At 45.9% G+C, this 17,675-nt stretch overlaps 1 protein-coding gene across 1 annotated transcript in view; it reads right to left on the bottom strand.

The window, feature by feature from the left end:
- Positions 1-3,667: 3,667 nt before the first annotated feature.
- The window catches only part of LOC128124020 (zinc finger protein 208-like), a 29,729-nt gene continuing 15,721 nt past the window's right edge, over positions 3,668-17,675 (bottom strand). Inside the window, exons 6-11 of the mRNA XM_052760257.1 lie at positions 15,104-15,164; positions 12,617-12,877; positions 11,345-11,429; positions 9,312-9,438; positions 8,346-8,444; positions 3,668-5,550 (exon numbers count right to left, since the gene is read on the bottom strand). Of these exons, the coding sequence (XP_052616217.1) occupies positions 4,190-5,550; positions 8,346-8,444; positions 9,312-9,438; positions 11,345-11,429; positions 12,617-12,877; positions 15,104-15,164 (1,994 nt within the window). The 3' untranslated portion in view covers positions 3,668-4,189. The remainder of the gene's footprint in view (positions 5,551-8,345; positions 8,445-9,311; positions 9,439-11,344; positions 11,430-12,616; positions 12,878-15,103; positions 15,165-17,675) is intronic.

Genomic DNA, 17,675 nt, shown 5'->3' on the forward strand with positions numbered 1-17,675 from the left:
AACATGCTATGTAAACCAAAATGCCCTCAAAATCACAGAGATCTCCCTGCCCTTGACTCCCAAGCTCTGGGATTGAAGCTGGGAGCCATCATACCTGGCTATGTATTTGAGATCTAGTCTTACACTATAGCCCAGATTGGACCAGAACTCATAGTAACCCTATTTCTACCTCTCAAATGCTGGGATTACAAAGATGAGTCACTATATTCAGCCTAGTTTTAACTTTAAGACCACGAGAATGCTTCACATTTAAAAAATATCACTGAGGGATGGTGGCGCACGCCTTTAATCCCAGCACTCAGCAGGTAGAAGAAGGGGAGCTCTGTGAGTCTGAGGCCAGCCTGGTCTACCGATAGTGAGATCCAGGGCAGCCTGGGCTGCACAGAGAACCCTGCCTCACACCTGCACAGCAAGTACTTTTGCCACCACAGAACCATCTATCTCCCCAGCCCTCAGCTACAGCTTTAGTGACTTTTTTTGTACTGTTTGCAATGCCTATGTGTGTAATGTGGGTGTGTGCACTCCACGGCAAAGGTCAAAGGACAGCTTGCAGATCAGTTGTCTCCTTCTATGGGGGTTCATGCTGTCAGACTTACTAGGTATGTGCTTTTGTCTGCTGAGCCATCTTACTGGCCCTTCCGGGAATATTTAAGGACAGTGATGCAAAGCAAACCAGCTTCGTTCAGGATTATTAGTGAAGCTGGCTTTCCATTGCAGCACTTCATGCATCTTCTAGAACAATGGCTGTATTATAAGAGAATCAAAAATTTTGCCATAAAGGCACAAGAATAAAGTTTAAGATGGAGACATTGAATTTGAAGTATTAATATGAACTCATTGTCATTTCCTAAGTTAAAAACTTTTAGTTGTGCAATATCCATACAGAGAAGTGAAGGACCTGTGTACAGTGTGAATTCTCACAAACTGAATACCTCTGTCCTCAACACCCAACGCAAGTGACAAGACATTGCTGTCCTCAGAACCTCTGTACTTTTTCTATCACTAATACTCCTGGGCAGCCCACCTCACCCCAACCACGACCCTTCCTTCTAATTACATAGAAAGGATATTGGTTTTCCTACTTATTATGCAGGGAATCATAGATATGGTTGTTTGGTTTTTTATGACAGGGTCTCTAGCCTGGTGGTGGCGCATGCCTTTAGTCCCAGTACTCAGGAGGCAGAGGCAGGTGGATCTCTGTGAGTTTGAGGCCAGCCTGATCTGTAGTGAGTTCCAGGATAGCCAGGGCTGTCTCGAAAAAACAACAGACAGACTCTTGTGTAGCCCAGGCTGGTCTTGGGCTTGCTCTGTGGCTAAGGCTGGCCTTGGACTCCTGATCTTCCTACCTCTACCTCTCAAGTCCTATGATTTTAGGTATGTGCCCCTCTGCCACATATGCCCTGCTGGGGATCAAACCCAGAACTTCCTGCATACTAGATGAGCACTCTACCAACAATGTTTTCTATCTGCTTATTTTGCTCAGAATTATGCTTTGGGGATGTATTTGTATCATTGCCCAGACACAGGTTGTTCCTTAGGATTCAAACTTCTAATCGCTGCAGAAAAGCATAGGACCAATGTGCAGACCCTGGAACCGGCTGCCACACCCCAGGAACAGACTTATATGTGCATTGACGGTATAAGGTCTGTCTTCCCAGTACCACAGTCTTCTGTTTCCCTTGGAGCAGTATGTAGTGACTGCTAATATCCCACACATGTACTCACAGGCGCTGAGTGACAAAGTGCACTTGAGATAACTAGGTTAAGTAGTCAAATAAATCTGAATTATTTCATTGTTTTGATTAGGTTTTAGTTTCATTTTCTAAAAAAATGTACTATTTTTAATACACAGTACTTAATATTCCCATTTAACTATAGTACCCTTTAAAAACTGCACCCCCCAGTGGCCCAGTTTGGAAGTGCATGCCTGTAATCTTAGCACTGAGGCAGCTGAGGCTGAAACACAGTGAGTTTGAGGCAGAACAGTGAGACCCTTTCTGAAGGAAGGAAGGAAGGAAGGAAGGAAGGAAGGAAGGAAGGAAGGAAGGAAGGAGGGAGGGAGGGAGGGAGGGAGGGAGGGAGGGAGGGAGGGAGGAAGGAAGGAAGGAAGGAAGGAAGGAAGGAAGGAAGGAAGGAAGGAAGGAAGGAAGGAGGAAAAGCACTAACAGTATGTTTCCTGGAAATTTGTCTTAAATACTATGAAGTTTCAGATTTTATTTGAGAAATTTTGGATTATCATACCTTGCAGACCCCAGTATGCCAATGGCCTAGCTGGGAATAAAGACACTTGAATTCGGTTCTATTTCACATTTATGGTAGAAAGATCAATTGTGTGATGCAGTATAGAGAAACAGCCCTCAGAGTGGTCACAGGGAAATCATGTGTTCGACATCACCACCCATAAAAAGTCTTTATTACTTTTAAGAAAGTAATTTTTAAATGTTCATAAGTTTGCAAACATAATTCACTTCACTCTTAAATATGTAGAAAGCTTTAAAAACACAAAAAGGATTGTGAAGACCTGGGCTAGATTATACTTTTTTAACTTAATCTTTTTTTAATTGTTGGTGGTGGCCTCACTTTGTAGTCCTGTTTGGTCTGGAACTTGTTATGTACACTAGGTTGGCTTGAACTCAGATCCACCTGCCTCTGCTTCCCAGGATGGAGTTTTGTGTCTATGTGCATGTGTCTGTTTGAGAGGCCAGAGGTGGACTTGACATTAGCTGCCTACCTTACTTTTTTTGAGCAGGGTCTTTCGATAACCTGGGTTCAGCTAGACTTGCTAGCCAGCAAACCCCACAGATCCTTTCATCTCCACATCCTCAGAGCTGACACCACAGCATGCTTGCCTCATCCCCGAGTGCATCTGGAGCAGCCAGGAACTAAGACTTCAAAGTCTTGTATTTTAAATTAAATCTTGTTTTAATTTGGAGGGGCCACAATACCTGGACTTTAAGCATGTTGCTAGTGACACCATATTAAATCATGTAGGTTTAGTCCATGAATTTCCAGATTGAGTTCAGGTGACTGCTTTCCTCTACAGACTTCCTGTCTTGTTTCATATGTTCACTCAACTCATGATCTAAGAATTCCCAGTGCATCTGACCTACGTCTTTCAAGTCTTTTTCAATATTCAAAAAGCACTACCTCTCTTAATGTCACTTTGCTGGTTGAAAACCAAGTAAATTCATCACATTTTAGGTTCGCTGCTTCTTGTTTTACCAGGTAATCTGTTCTCTTCCTTATTTCCTCTAAATTGGGAGTTAGGGCTGTATGGGTTAGAGGTTCAGTGCTTAGTTAGTGTCGATATTGTAGTTTGTCATGCTAGAAGGCACAGAATTCTTTATTATTCTACATTGGTTCAGATGCTGCCAGCCTGACCTACTCACTACCAAGTTCAAGAAAGTCTACCACTCACTGGTCTTAACCCCTAGCCCAGTGGTTCTCAGCTTTCCTAACACTATGACCCTTTAATACAGTTCCTCATGTTGTGGTGACTCCCAAACATAAAATTATTTTTGTTACTAGTTCATAACTATAATTTGGCTACTGAACTGTTTGACCCCCAAAGGGGTTGTGACACACAGGTTGAAAACCCCTACTCTAGAGTCGCTATGATAAGTTCTGGCTGATTCTGCTGAAACTAATTAACCACAACAACTTTCACTAGCTTTGAGATACAACTTATACAGACAGTTCTTTTTATTTATTAATTTTAAAAATGAGTTGGTGCCCTGGCTGTGTGCTCAGGTATACAATATAGATAGCTTTCATACATTCACTCCTTCCATGAAATTCCATTCGAGAGAGAATTTCCTAAAGTTTAACATTTTTTCCTCTGATTGAAATCATGTATGCCATTACTTGTGAACACGAAGCAAAAAAGGATTAAAACCTTTTTCTTCTAGAATTTTCTAATGACCCTTAACACATTTGCAATGGAAGGATTCTTAAAAGAATCCTTAAGAGGGCTGGAGAGATGGCTCAGTGGATAAGAGCACTGATTGTTCTTCCAGAGGTCCTGAGTTCAATCCCCAGCAACCACATGGTGGCTCACAACCATCTATAATGAGATCTGGTGCCCTCGTCTGGCATGTAGACATACATGCAGGCAGAACGCTGTATACATAATAAATAAATAAATCTTTTTAAAAAAAAGAAGTTTTTTTTTTTTTTTTTAAATGAATCCTTAAGAATCCTTGTGAATTCGCTGGTGGTAGGTGAGGTGTGAGTGTTGTCTAAAGGCCTTCTTACACTCGGTACATTTGTATGGTTTCTCTCCAGAATGGATCCTCTGATGCTGAATAAGTGATGAATGGAGCCGAAAGGCTTTCCCACACTCCTTGCAGTCATAAGGTTTCTCACCCGTATGGATGCTCTGATGTTGAGTAAGTTGTGAGAGCAGTCTGAACGTTTTCTCACATTCCATACATTTATAGGGCTTCTCACCAAAATGAATACTCTGGTGTTGAGTCAGCTGTGAGAAGAGTCTGAAGGCCTTCCCACACTCCTTGCAGTCATACGGCTTATCCCCAATGTGAACACCTTGGTGGGAAATGAGCTCCGAGTAACGGCGGAAGAACTTCTGACACTCCTTACACTCGTAAGGTTTCTCACCAGTGTGGATTCTCTGGTGGAGCGTTAGGTGATAGCCTCGACTGAAGGTCTTCCCACACTCCTTACAGTCAAAGGGCTTCTCACCTGTGTGGATCCTCTCGTGGAGGGTGAGCTGCTGCCGCACACGGAAGGCCTTCCCACACTCCTTACAGCTGTACGGCTTCTCTCCTGTGTGCAGCTTGTGATGCAGCCGCAGGCCAGTGCTGCACAGGAAGGCCTGACCACACGCCTTACACTTGTAGCGCACACCAGCACCGTTGAGCCTCTGGTGCCGGGTGAGATGCGCGTACTGCCTGAAGGTCTTCCCACACTGCTTGCACTCGTAGGGCTTCTCGCCCGTGTGGATCCTCTGGTGGAGACTAAGCTGTCCTCGAACTCTGAAGGCCTTCCCACACTCTTTACACTCATACGGCTTCTCGCCAATATGACTTCGCTGATGTCCTCGGAGGTCTGAGCTACACGTGAAGATCTCTGCGCATCTCTTACATTCATAGAGTTTATCAGATGTGTGAATTCGCTGATGTCGACTGAGGTGGGCGCACTGTCTGAAGGCTTTTCCACAGTCTTTACATTCGTAGGGTTTCTCACCGGTATGGATTCTCTGATGGAAAGTAAGTTGTTGGCGGACTCTGAAAGCCTTCCCACACTCCCCACATTCGTAGGGCTTTTCTCTGTTAAGATTTTTCTTATAGAGACCAACAGATGAGCGTTTTCTGTACATAGGTCTTTTTCCAGGGGTGATTTTTGTCAATTCTCTGAAATATACCCTGTGAGAACCCTCTTTAAACATTTTATATTCAAATTCTTTTCCAAAAAAGGAGTCTCCGAGGCCATGCCTTTTAATTCTCTCCATTATTTCCCATGGAGATAAATTAATTTCATAAGGATTCTTTTCTTCAAATAACACTTTACTGCTATATCTGGTTTCCAGATCTGAAAACAAACACACACACATAATTGAAAATAAAAAGGGTGTGGTGCACACAGGAGACACACAGGAGACAGAGGCAGGTGGAGCTCAGTGAGTTCAGGGACAGCATAGTCTATATTGTGAGTTCCAACCAGGCTACCTGATGAGACCTAGTCAAAATACTACTACTACTAGTATATTATATTCAGGGACGGCATAGTCTATATAGTGAGTTCCAACCAGGCTACCTGATGAGACCTAGTCTTCAAAATCACTGGTTACACGTGCACACTGCATTGCTGGAGAAGTAAGCACAGTTAAGAAGACACTAAAGAGGGATGAGAAACAGGCACCAGGGATTCTGCAGCTGGGGCTGTGGTAGAGCGCCTGGGTGGCATGTGAGGCCCTGGCTTCCATCCCCAGCACCATCACAACCAGCGCAAACAAACAAAACCAAAACTGCCTTTATGAATAAAGCACACTTTATGTACTGCAAGGCATCGCAGCTGAGTGAATTGACACTCAAGCAATCCCATCTTTAGCCAACCAGAGCCTCTTCAGATTGTTTCTATTTTCATGGTCACTCTCCCTAAACTTACTTCACTCTAACCCCTAAACCTCATTCCAGCCCTCCATATCCTTATCCTATTCATGTTTCTTTTAATACTTATAAGGGTTTTTTCTCAGACAAAGTCTCACTATGTAGCCCTGGCTAGCCTGGAACTTGCTATTAGACCAGGTTGGTCTTGAAATCCCAGAGATCCACCTGCCTCCTAAGAGCTGGGACTAAAGAAGTGAACCACCATACCTAGTCATTTCAGGATATTAACAAGCCATTTCTTTTTTGTTTTATCTGGTTGTGTAGTGCAGGTGACCAAGACCATGGTTAAACAGATGCTTAACCACTGAGCTACACCCCTAACACAAGCATGTATTTGTTTATTTTTTAACTTTTACATTCATTTTGCCTACATGTATGTCTGTGCACCATGTGCATGCAGTGCGCTTGGAAGCCAGAAAAGGGCACCGTGTCCCCTGGAATGGGAGTTACAGATGGTTGTGAACCATGGTGTAAGTGCCAGAAACAAAACCCAGATCCTGTGTATTAACTGTCAATGCTCTGAACAGCTGAGCCATCTTTCTAACCCCCATTTATTATACGACTTCATTACAAATATAAATTTCATGAGATGAAAACAATAATTACACACATAAAAACTGAAATACAAAGTGGGTGTGGTGGCACACACCTGTAGTCCCAGTCTGGAGACCATCTGAGACAGGAGGAAGAGGAATTCACAGTCAGCCTCATGGTATTGTAAGGCTTTATCTTAGAAAAGAAAACTTAGACTGTTGAGGTGCTCGGCAGTTAAGGGCACTTGGCTGCTCAAGAGGACCAGAGTTCAAGTCCCAACACCTCCAGGGTGGTTCATGACCACCTGTAACTCAGTCTCCAGGGGATCTGATGCCCTCTTCAGGCCTCAGGGACACCAGGCATGCAAGTGGTGCACAGACAAGCATACCAGCAAAGACACAACTACACAAATGAAATCAAATTAATTTGGACTTAATTACTGGGGGTTAAACCACAAGATTATCTACAGAGAAATTATATAAAAGGCACAGGAAAAATCATTCTCACTAGACAAGAAAGCTTTCCTGTGTGGAAAAGGCAGGGAAATGAGAGAAGAAACCAACAACAACTTGGGGTGGAGGAAAGGCCATTGGTGACTCATTCTGAAAAGATCTAAGTTTTCTTTCCAAGTTTCATGTCTCTTCCCCATCAGCATCTCAGGGTGCACCCTCCAACCTCCCCCATCAGCATCTAAGGGTGCATCCTCCAGCCTCCCCATCAGTATCTAAGGGTGCACCCTCCAACCTCCCCCATCAGCATCTAAGGGTGCATCCTCCAGGCTCCCCCATCAGCATCTAAGGGTGCATCCTCCAGGCTCCCCCATCAGCATCTAAGGGTGCATCCTCCAGGCTCCCCCATCAGCATCTAAGGGTGCATCCTCCAGGCTCCCCCATCAGCATCTAAGGGTGCATCCTCCAGGCTCCCCCATCAGCATCTAAGGGTGCATCCTCCAGGCTCCCCCATCAGCATCTAAGGGTGCATCCTCCAGGCTCCCCCATCAGCATCTAAGGGTGCATCCTCCAACCTCCCCCATCAGCATCTCAGGGTGCATCCTCCAGGCTCCCCCATCAGCATCTAAGGGTGCATCCTCCAACCTCCCCCATCAGCATCTAAGGGTGCATCCTCCAACCTCCCCCATCAGCATCTCAGGGTGCACCCTCCAACCTCTCCCATCAGCATCTAAGGGTGCATCCTCCAGGCTCCCCCATCAGTATCTAAGGGATGTATCTGTTATGGAATATGCCTTTACACTGTGTGAAGAAATGTCACTGTGATTGGTTTAATAAAAAAGGGAGATGGCCTACAGCTAGGCAGGATTTTCAAGGCAGAAAGAATGCTGGGAAGAAGAAGGGCAGAGATGCCAGGAGTTACCAGCCAGACACAGAGGAAGCAGGATAGGCAATACAGAGTAAAGGTAACCAAGCCACATAAAAGAATATAGATTAAAGATATGGGTTAATGTAAGTTATAAGAACTAGCTAGGAGCAAGCCTAAGCTATTGGCTAAGCTTTCACATCATCAATAAGTCTCCGTGTCATTTTTTTGTGAGTTTGTGGCCCAAAAAGAAAAGTCTGTCTACATGCACCCTCCAATCTTGCCCATCATCAGCATCTCAGCTGCATCCTCCACCCAGCAGGTGTACGTCAGGCACACACTGCCTTTGCCTGATGAGTGCTCACTCACCTTGGCTCCACCTTCTCTTCTCATCCCTCACAATCATCCAGGGCTCTTTCCCTTGTTCCAGCAGGGTGATCACATCTGGCTTAGAGATGGAACATCCTGCTTGAAAGAACAGAACAGAATCCATGTAAAGAATGAATCTATTTGCCAGGTGGGGTGATACACGGCTGTGACCCTAGTACTTAGGAGAAGGAAGGAGGATCAGGGGTGTAGTGTACATGTGGAATGCAAGGTAAAGTACAGGAGACTTTCTGTGTGGGGTGGGGGAGTACACAGAGTTTTGTTTATATTATTATTATTATTATTATTATTATTATTATTATTATTATTATTTTGATTTTTTGAGACAGGGTTTCTCTGTGTAGCCCTAGCTGTTCTGGAACTCGCTTTGTAGACCAGGCTGGCCCCAAACTCAGAGATCCACCTGCCTCTGCCTCCCGAATGCTGGGATTAAAGGCGTGCGCCACCTCCGCCGCTGCCGCCGCCGCCGCCACCACCACCCAGCTGTTTCAGTTTTTTGTTTGTTTGTTTGTTTGTTTGTTTTACCAGAAAGTCCGTTTATTCACTGAGTATTCTACTGGCTCTGTTTTCTTCTGTTTTAGTTTTTTTAACTTTTATGTTTATGTGTTTGGGTGTTTTGCCTGCATGTATGTCCATGTCCTATGTGCATATAGTGCTCTCAGAGGCCATAAGAGGGTGTTGGATGACCTAGAACTGAAGTTGCAGATGGTTGTGAGATACCCTGTGGATGGCTACCAGGGTAGAAAAACATTAGAGCTGGAATTCTTTTAATATCAAGGGCAGAGGCACGGTTTTATTTTCATTTAAACTCATACAACTCTATCCTTTCAAAACTTATTTTTTAATTTTAATTACGTATTTGAACTATGTGGGATCATGAAAGTGTAAAAACAGAGGTGCCCATTCTGTCAGCTTGCACTGTGGGAAAATGGCCTTCGGTGAACTTACCCAGTGACACCAGGTGGCTGTAGTTCTCTAACATCACATCTTTGTACAGATCCCTCTCATAGGAATTCAGGCATTCCCACTCTTCCTGAGAAAAGTTCACAGTCACATCTCTGAACATCACCTCACTCTGAAATGACAAGCCCGTGTACCATGTGTAAGATAAAATGGGGTAAAATGTCCTGGAGAGTGTCTAAGTTACTGTTCTGTAGCTGTGAAGAAACACCATGACCAAGTCAACTCTTATAAAAGAAAATATTTAATTGGGGGCTTCCTTGTAGTTTTAGAAGGTTAGTCCGTGATCTTCATGGAAGCAGACAGGCATGGCTCTAAGCAGTAGCTGAGAGCTTTATATCCTGACATGCAAGCAGCAGGGAGAGAGAGACACACACAGACAGAAACACACACACACACACACACACACACACACACACACACACACACGCACGCACGCGCACACACACACACACACACACACTTACACACACACACACAGAGACAGAGAGAGACAGAGACAGAGACAGAGACCTGAGCTTGGTGTGGGCTTTTGAAGCCTCGAAGCTCACCCACATGACACACCTCCTCCAACAAGGCCACACCTTTTAATCCTTTCCAAATATTCCCACTAACTGGGGACCAAGTATTCAAATACATGTGTTATGCGAATTTTGTTTATGTCATGGTCCGTTGTCCAACTGAACAGAGCGTTTGGTTCACATTCAGCTAGCCAGAATTAATCTTTCCTCGCTTCCTTTTCTTGGCAGATTCAGGACAAGAGAGTAGTCCTCCAGGAAGAAGAGGTGGGCCGGAAGGTTGCGAGGCCTTTTAGGAGCCGGGAGGCAAACGATGGCGGGTGTGTCTGGCGGTGGTGACTGTCTCGGGTTCTTATCTTATATTTGTTCCCGGGTTTTAAACTATAATAAATGGTAAAATAAATCATTTTTTTTTGAATGGCCTATGGGGGCCATTCTCATTCAGACCCATGGTGCTTGCTGCTCTTGCAGACCAGAGTTCCCATCACTCCCACTGAGCACTCATAACACACACGTTTGCAAACATACACACAGACACATAAAAATTACTAATAAAATCTTGAGAGAATGTTTACAAGGGGCTGGAGAGATGGCTCAGAGGTTAAGAGGTCTTGCTGCTCTTGCAGAGGATGCACGTTTGGTTCCCAGAACCCACCTGGCGGTTCTAAGGGGTCTGACATCCTCTTCTGACACTGAGGGTTCCAGCATGCATGCAGTGCACACACATTCACTCAGACACACTCATACACAATAGAATTAAATAAATATCTCAAAAATAAAACAGGTAACACTGTGCCTTGCATATCGTCTTTCACTATGTCAGTAATGGAAAGAGTTAAGTTACAGGGAGTAACTGCTCACAATGTAACTCTGTGGGAGCAGTGATGCTGTAAGGGGGAGTTTTCTGACTTTCAGGGGTTCATATCAAATAAGCTCCTGATTTGGTCAGTGCACCCTGGATGGAGATGGAGAGAAGGGCACAGAGTAGGCTCCTTCCCCCAGTGTAACGGAAGACTGGGGGGCAGCTGTAGGGTCAGATTCTGTTAGGACATTTCAAAATAACCAATGAGAGAGTTTGTACAACCGGACAGAACAAAAAGGACGGGGCAGCCGAAAGCATCCACTGGGTAAAGGCAGTCAAGCCAGTGACCTGAATTCCATCTTCAGGACGTGCATGGTGGAAGGAGGACTGGATCCTGCAAGTTGCCCTTTTACCTCCACAGACACCTGTGGCACGTGCCCCCCCCCCAACAAAATGAATAAACACAAATAAATAAGTGCATGAGCTTTATCCCTGGGACCCACACGGGAAGCTGAGGATTTGGGGTCCACTCTCAGGACACACAAAGTCGGAGAGAACCAACTCCAAAAGTCCTCTGAAGGTCATGTGTGTGCCACAGCATGCTTAATGCCCGTATGTGCCAGCACACACAGGCAGCATAAATAAATAGTGTAATTTTTTTTTTAAAAGACAGAATTTCAGATACGGAGAAACCAACTTACATGAGCCATGATTCTAGAATTGCAAGAACCGGCTTGTCCCTCCTCAAGGATCATGCCCTGGAGAAGCAGTTCACAGAGACTAGGGCTGGAGGGAGAGTTGCAGGATGAGATCAAAACCGTCTCAGAGCTTCCAAATTTTAAAAACCAGAGGATCCCATTTCTCTCTTCTGACATGCAACCCGGCTTTCCAACACCCAAAGTGTGAGAGGTGGGAGGCAGCTTTACACAGAAATACGTCCTCTCCAAACTACAGGGAAATCAGCTGCAAAACATGGCAGCTGAGACTTCAGTATGCACCCGGGTCATCATGCACTGCACTAAAAGAGGAATCCTCTGATCAGGTCTCCGCTCGCTGAAAATGGAGGGAAATTCTCAGACCCAGAGCAATGAATAATTCATTCTATTTTGTCTTTTTTACTTTTTTAGACAGGGTCTCAATGTAGCCCAGGCTGGCCTTGAATTCCTCATCCTCGTGAATGAAACATTTTCACAGAGGGCTTTCAAAGGGAAGGAAATTAACCCCGTGTCCTAAGAATTCAGACATATTTCACAGAAGTACCAGAAACTCATGCAATCTCGCTTTTAAACAGAAGCAGCCTCTTCCCAAGACCAGCGGGCCTGGAAAGGCCGAGCGAATTCAGGACACTCCGGGCCTTCTTTCTTTTTTCTTTCAGATGGGTCTCTCGCAACCCAATGTCAGGCAGCGGAGGATGACCTTGACTGGCTTATCCTCCTGCCTCCACCTCCCAAATCCTGAGATCACAGGCGTGAGCTGCCACGCCTTCTGGCTTCACCCCCACGCTTTTCCGAACTTGGTCAGAGCCCCCTTCCACGCTTCAGGGGTCCCGGCTGATCCCACCCGCACGCACCACAGCAAGCGACAGGGAGACTGGAGACAGCCCACAGTCACCCGTGTCCGAGTTTGCTGCTTCGGACACAGCCTGTGCAGTGGATACCCAGGTTACCCCCCTGGGGCTGCCGGGCCTCTAGTTCCGAGGTGTCCCGCGGCTCTCAGCTCCCCGGGGCCTGCCCGGCATCTAAGGTCCCCGCGTCCCGCACAGGGTGTCCCCAGGGTGCCAATCCGCCCCCCGACTTCCCTCTCGGTCCTCGTCCACGGCCAGGCCGGGGTTTAGGTGCAGCGCGGCAGCACGATAGGCTGCAACCCAGCGATGGCCACCCGAGTCCCAGGGGTCCGCAGAGCGGGCCCCGCCCTCGAGTCCCGGAGAAGACCATAGGCCGCGCGAGCCCGGCTCACCCAGCGGACGGACCCACCGGAGGGTGGGTCGCGAGTGCTCAGGCACCGCAGCGACCGGTGACCCGGGCCTCAGCGCTGCAGCGGTGGCACAGACGTGCAACTGAGGGTGATACTGAGGGCTCTGGGGGGTTCTGGTCTCAGACCAGAAAGTCCCGGGCGACCCCGCCCTGCCGAGGCTGCGAGCCCCGCCCCCAGCTCCTGGACGGGGGTGGGGGGGCTGTGAGGCAGTGCGCAGGCGCACAAGGGACCCGCGGCGTGAGAGAGGCTTAGGTGGCATCCTGCACCCGCAGTGACAGAGGGAGTTCGGCGCCTGGATCCAGGGTTGGGCCAAAATGGCCTAGAGCCGTGACTCTGGCGTTGAACAAGCTGACACCCTGACGCTTCGAGGTCCAGTGTGGAGCGCTTGATGAATAATGGCCCTTAATCAGACATGTGCTTGCTAGTTTGGGCATCTGTTACTTGTTTTTAAGACAGTCTCCCTAAATGGCCCTGGATCTCTCCACGGAGACCAAGCTGACTTTGAACTTGCAGGGATCCTCCAGCAAGCCCCAGGTTCTGGCATTAAAAGCACACACCACCACACCCTACCTGTACCACTCTTACGGCTGTGATAAGATTGTCTACCCATTTTTCTTCCTTTCTTTTTAAATGTCTGTGACAAAGATTCTCCGTGCAGCCCTTACTAGCCTGGAATCCGTAGGCCAGACTGGCCTCAAACGCAGAGGTCCACCTGCCTTTCTTTTCCGTGACGCTAGAATTAAAGGCGTGAACCACTACGGCCACAGTTTGCTTTTCACGAAGCAGACTAGGGGCTTAATACAGGCTTAAGCATGAGGGTTAGAAGGGCGCAGGACAGCATGCCTGAAAACATGAATGACTGGTTTTCACGGTATTCTTACGTCCTTATGTAAGGAAACCCTTCCTTTTCATCCATTTCTTCAGTCCCAACAGCCTGTGTTCGCGGATTCTTAACGTGTTATAATCGATTTCTTTCATTTTGATGCTGGTGTTTTCCAAGATTTGGCTTGTGGGAGCACCTAAAGCTGGACATTGGTGGGTTTTTTTGAACTACAATCCAGGCTGACCTGAAACTCGTGATTTCTTTCATTCGGCCTCAGTTCCTCTGGTATTACAAGTAAAAGAAACCACACTGGGTTACTGGATAGCTTGTCTGATCGGTTTCTAACACTGTTGTTGTTTTGTTTTGTCATTGTTGTCTTTTTTTGTTTTGTTTTGTTTTTTGGGTTTTTTTGTTTTGTTTTGGAGGCAGGGTTTCTCTGTGTTGTTTTGGTGCCTGTCCTAGATCTCACTCTGTAGACCAAGCTGGCTTCGAACTCACAGAGATCCTCCTGGCTCTGCCTCCCAGAGTGCTGGGACTAAAGGCATGAACCACCACAGCCCGGCTTGTTTGTTTTTTAAACATTGTGGCATTAAATATTTTAGGGGGCTGGGAGGTAACTCGGTGTTTAAGAGCCGGCTGCTCTTCCAGATGACCCAAGTTCAGGTCCCAGCACCCAAATGGTGGCTCACAACTCCCTGTAACTCCAAACCCAGGAGAGCCAATGCCCTCCTCTGGTTTCTGTAGGCTCTAGGCAATTCTCGTTGGACACATACATACATAATAATGCAAGCAAAATACACACATAAAATGTAAAAAACAAAACACATTTCAGCTTCATGATGTACTTTCAATATGTTCACCAAAAGTATGGAAAGCAAGACAATTTATATTCATTCACTTTGTGTAGGGTGTGTGTGTGTGTGTGTGTGTGTGTGTGTCCGTCCATGTATGTGCCATGACACATATGTGCAGGTCAAACAACTTGAGAAAGTTTAAGGCAGGATTGTGAGTTGAGGTTAGCCTGGGCTGGTGAATTCCAGCCTGGGCTACATACAAAGCAAGACCCAGTCTGAAGGGGTCAAACAAATAAAATATAGCTGTTGATAGATCACTAGTAGTGGGCTAGGTCAATGGCAAAATGCTTGCATAGCATGCAAAAGGCTAGATGGTCCAATCCCCAACGTGAAAGAAGAAAAAAGAAGTCTATGCTAGTGATGGTGCAGGCTTATAATTTAAATAACTCCAGAGGCAGAGGCTGAGGCCAGAGAATTACAAGTTCAAGGTCTGTATTGGCAACTTTGTGCAACTGTCTCAAAAAATAAACAAAAAAACCCCACAAACCTAAAAATGGTACAGATGATATGTAGCCAGTATTCACATTCAACTGCTGACAAGATCTGTGTATTTGCTGTTGATCTCTTTGCCCAGGCTGGCCTCTACCTCCACTGATCCTGCTTCAGTGTCCTAGGTAGTTAAAGGCATGTACCACTGCACCCAGTTTTCTCTTGGGTCTAGGAAAGGCTGACACACAGGGCTTTGTGCATACCCAGCAGATCATTGCCACTGAGGTATATTCTCATCTGCTTGGTGATGACAGCTCAGTAAGCTTTAGATGACCCCCTGCCCCACCCCCCACCCCAGCACACATGTTCGAGCTTCCTACCTTCGTTTATGATCCTCTGGATCCACTTGATCCAGAGTGCTGGGCGTACAGGTGTGCACCACTGTATGGTTCACAGAGTGATGGGGAAATCAACCCATGGTTTTGTGCATGCTAACTAAGCAAGTAAGCTAGTTCCATCTCTAGCCACTGGTGTGCTTTTCCTCTCTGTCTCTGGTGTTTTTGAGACAGGGCTTCACTGTGTACCCCGGCTGTCCTGGAACTCACTCTGTAATCCAGCTGCCTCTGCCTTCAAGTCCTGGGACTAAAGGCGTACACTACAACTACCCAGCTGCTTTTCTTTTTTTAGGACTAGGGAAATACTGACCTGACTCAGTTTGACTCAGTACTTTGTACATGTTATTCACAGCATGTGATGAGAATGTATAGCTGCTAAAATACGCTGTTTCACAAGCTGTTTATGAATGACAGAGTATATACAATCTGATCTTTCTTCTTATGCATACAATAGTGGAACGGAATCTGTCTTATGAATGTAAAGGTTTAATAAGATGCAGGACTCTAGGGGATGGCCTTCTGTTGCTGTGATACGTCTGACAAGAAGCAACTTAGGAGAGAAAGGGATTTATTCAGCTTACAAAGCCAGGTTACAGTCCATCATTATTATGGGGGACTCAAGGTGGGAACTTCAAGCATCACATCCACATGAAAACTGTGAGAATAAATGCATAGATTGTTACTTGCTTGCTAGCTTTCTTCATTTTTAGATAGTTCAGCACCCAGCCTATGGCATGGTGCCACCCCCAGTGGGCTGGGTCATTCTACAGCAATTAACCAACATGACAATCCACCAGACATATCTATTGGCCAAGCTGATCTTAATAATTCCTCAGTAAGACTCTCCTCCAAGATGATTCTAAGTGTCAAGTTGACAGTTAAAACTAACCAGTACAACATACTTAAGACATGTAAGCATACACCAACTTTTAAGGCTTCTCCTCCATCCAGAGATCACGGAGATTTCTGAGGGCATGATCCCAAGGTTATTCAATTCTGGAGTAAGAAATTCTTCATTGAAAAATTTTGTATTTCTGAAGGACATAACTTAAGGCTGGTTGTAATAGCCCATGTCTGAAACCTCAGCATTCAGAGGATGAAACAGGAAGATCATTTAGTCCGAGGACAGCCTGAGTGTCTTTGTCTATTACTTTCTACCTTCCTTTTTGAGGCAGGATCTCTCCTTATATATGGAGCTTGCTGATTCAGCTAGGCTCTCTTCTTCCTCCCTCCCCCACAATGGAGACACAGAAGCATACTGCTTCTTGGTATTGTATGTTGAGTGCTGGGGATCAAAACCCAGGTCTGCATACTTGTATGCCAAGCACTTGACTAACAATTGCCCCAAGTCCCCCAAAAGAGGAGAACTTAAACCATAATAATTGTCAGATATTTATTATGTTCAATAACACATTTTAAGCCACTTCCCATTGGGCATGGTGGTACATGTTTGTAATTAACCTGAGGCACAAGTTCAAGGCCATCCTCTGCTACATAGAGAGCTTACCAAGTATCAAAACATCTTATTAAGCAATTTTATGTTTGGAGACAGGTTCTTACTGTGTAGCCCTGGCTGTCCTGGAACTCACTGTGTAGACCAGGCTGGCCTTGAACTCCAAAGATCCACCTGCCTCTGATTATAATGCAAGAAGAGATAGGAAGATCATCAGGCCATTTATTCTGTCAAGAAACAGATCCAAGATGGGTGAGGTGGTCTACACTGGTAATCACAACACTCTAGAGGCAAGGAAGGAGGACTGCCACAGTTTCCAGGTCAGACAGGACTACAATGCAAGGCCCGATTTCAAAAAAAAAGAGGGGACTGAAGAAATGGCTCAGTGCATAAGAGCATGAACTGCTCTTGCAAAGGACCCAAGTTCAGTTTCTGGTTCATAACACCCCTGTGCACCACCTTAACTCCACCACAGGTAATCTGATGCCTCCTATCCACAGAAGTCTCCAAAGCACCAGCACTCACGTGTACAGATCACATATACAGAATTAAACTTGTTTTTTTTTTTTAAAGACAGAGTCTCACTATGTAGTCCTGGCTGTCCTGGAACTCTATGTAGGCCAAGCTGTCCTCAGACTCACAGAGATCCTCCTGCCTCTGCATTCTGAGTTCTGGGATTAAAGGTGTGTGCACCATGCCCAGCTAAAATTAAATTTTAAAAAGTGAGTGTGTGTGTGTGTGGGGGGGGTGATGAGAAGGGAGCAGAGGAGAGGAAAGGGGGAAATAGATCAGCTAGACAGAGGTCCAACCGGATGTGGGCATGCACCTGTAATTGCAGCACAGGGGAAGCTGATGGGAGGGCCAGGGGGTGAAGGTCAGCCCGGAGAGGACTTACCTCAAAATAAAAACAAAATTTCAGGCAAGGGAATAAGTGCAAAAATATAGGAACACAGCTTATGAATTTGTTCTTAAAACTGATAGGACCGAGTGTTGAGACAGCTAAGTCACCATCCACGAAGAGGAACACTATGCCCTGCCTAACTCAGCATAACCAAGACTGCACGGCCCAGTATTTACACTTTAAATCACAAACCACAAGAGGAA

This window comes from Peromyscus californicus, unplaced genomic scaffold (assembly GCF_007827085.1).
Source record: "Peromyscus californicus insignis strain IS unplaced genomic scaffold, ASM782708v3 Scaffold_4__1_contigs__length_199733344, whole genome shotgun sequence".
In the NCBI taxonomy this organism is placed as follows: Eukaryota; Metazoa; Chordata; class Mammalia; order Rodentia; family Cricetidae; genus Peromyscus; species Peromyscus californicus.